The sequence below is a fragment of the Leishmania donovani genome, chromosome 24 (genome assembly GCF_000227135.1).
Source record: "Leishmania donovani BPK282A1 complete genome, chromosome 24".
NCBI classification, from domain to species: domain Eukaryota; phylum Euglenozoa; class Kinetoplastea; order Trypanosomatida; family Trypanosomatidae; genus Leishmania; species Leishmania donovani.
In genome coordinates this window covers 800,391-802,386 of record NC_018251.1, presented here as the reverse complement: position 1 = coordinate 802,386, position 1,996 = coordinate 800,391, and the positions used below count along the sequence as shown (strand labels likewise).

General features: G+C 61.8%; 1 protein-coding gene across 1 annotated transcript; it reads left to right on the top strand.

Annotated features, from left to right (window-relative positions):
• Positions 1–1,195: 1,195 nt before the first annotated feature.
• On the top strand, positions 1,196–1,858 carry LDBPK_242160 (40S ribosomal protein S8, putative; the record flags this gene model as incomplete). Its single annotated transcript, XM_003861257.1, has 1 exon — positions 1,196–1,858. One exon carries the CDS (start codon positions 1,196–1,198, stop codon positions 1,856–1,858), a length of 663 nt encoding a protein of 220 aa, XP_003861305.1.
• Between the last annotated feature and the right edge of the window lie 138 nt (positions 1,859–1,996).

Here is a 1,996-nt window from a genome sequence, read left to right as displayed (position 1 = left end):
CCAAGGCTGCCGCTCCTGCACAGAAGAATGGCAGGAAGTCCGTCCACGCCGCTGCTGACAAGTACGACGTGAACAAGGCCTCGCCCAAGCTTCAGCGCGAGTGGATTCGCCGCCGCCGCAACCACAGGGTTGAGAAGGCAATCGCCGATCAGCTGCGCGAGGGCCGCGTGCTTGCGCGCATAACGAGCCGCCCGGGCCAGTCCGGCCGTGCCGACGGTATCCTGCTGGAGGGCGCCGAGCTCCAGTTCTATCTGAAGCGCCTGGAGAAGAAGAAGAAGTAAGGCGAGCATGTGCGCGTGGCTAAGCGTGTTCACGCTGCTGTGGATGCGAATTCGCTTGTCGATAAAGCGTCGTGGCGCAGACCTGCAAGTGCACTGCACCTCACGCCCTTCACACCACCATGCGTTCACCGCCTCGGCTGGTTGCCTCTCCCCCAGTGCCACCGCAGCTTGACGCGGCGCTCTCTCTGACCTTCGCTTTTTGTTTTCTTCTTTTCATTTTTTCGACTTTTTTTGTCCTCTCCGGCGTAACCGCGCGGTGGTTGAAACGCATGCCACGGAAAAGGTGTGAAGCCGTCGCGGCAACTGAGGCCGTCTCTCCTTCCTGTGTCCCTTCTCCAGCGGCCCTTCGGTGGGACAGCGGCAAAGAGCCTGCACGTGCGTGTCTGAGCCTGAGCGGGTGTGACGAGCAACGCTGTCGATGATGACGGTGGCGCAGAGATGCAGACTCACATAGGCACTCACACGCACGTGTTCTCTAAATGCGGAAGTGCCACCTTCACCTGAGAGGAGGATCGTGCCAGATGCAGGGGGGCTGGGACCGCTAGAGGCTTCATCAATGGGAAGAGAGAGATCTGGTTGTCGACCGCGATATCAAGCACGAGCATGATGCTGCAGGTGCGGCAACGCGTGCCTTGGTTTGTGTTTGCGTAGATGGGTAGGGAGGAGGGCGGTTCTCTGTGCCCATCTCCCGCTCACTTCACGCGCAGACACACCACTCTCGCTCCCTCCCCTCCCCCTCCTGTCTCTCGCACAACCGCACATTACTGTTTGCCCGCCTCACATGCTCCTCCCCTTCCCCATACCGCCCTCGCTGTTCCCCCCCCCCCTCCCTCACGAATATGGACACACATACACACACTGCCGGCGTACCAACTCACACACAGACACACCCAACGTAGTGAAGAGCCGTAACCATGGGCATCGTCCGCAGCCGCCTGCATAAGCGCAAGATCACCGGTGGAAAGACCAAGATCCACCGGAAGCGCATGAAGGCCGAGCTGGGTCGCCTTCCCGCGAACACCCGCCTTGGCGCCCGCCGCGTGAGCCCTGTGCGTGCTCGCGGTGGCAACTTCAAGATCCGTGCCCTGCGCCTGGACACCGGCAACTTTGCCTGGGCCTCCGAGGCCATCGCGCACCGCGTGCGTCTTCTCGACGTCGTGTACAACGCCACCTCGAACGAGCTGGTGCGTACGAAGACGCTTGTGAAGAACTGCATCGTCGCCGTGGATGCCGCGCCGTTCAAGCGCTGGTACGCCAAGCACTACGGCATCGACTTGGATGCAGACAGGAAGACCACCAAGGCTGCCGCTGCTGCAGAGAAGAAGGGCAGGAAGTCCGTCCACGCCGCTGCTGACAAGTACGACGTGAACAAGGCCTCGCCCAAGCTTCAGCGCGAGTGGATTCGCCGCCGCCGCAACCACAGGGTTGAGAAGGCAATCGCCGATCAGCTGCGCGAGGGCCGCGTGCTTGCGCGCATAACGAGCCGCCCGGGCCAGTCCGGCCGTGCCGACGGTATCCTGCTGGAGGGCGCCGAGCTCCAGTTCTATCTGAAGCGCCTGGAGAAGAAGAAGAAGTAAGGCGAGCATGTGCGCGTGGCTAAGCGTGTTCACGCTGCTGTGGATGCGAATTCGCTTGTCGATAAAGCGTCGTGGCGCAGACCTGCAAGTGCACTGCACCTCACGCCCTTCACACCACCATGCGTTCACCGCCTCGGC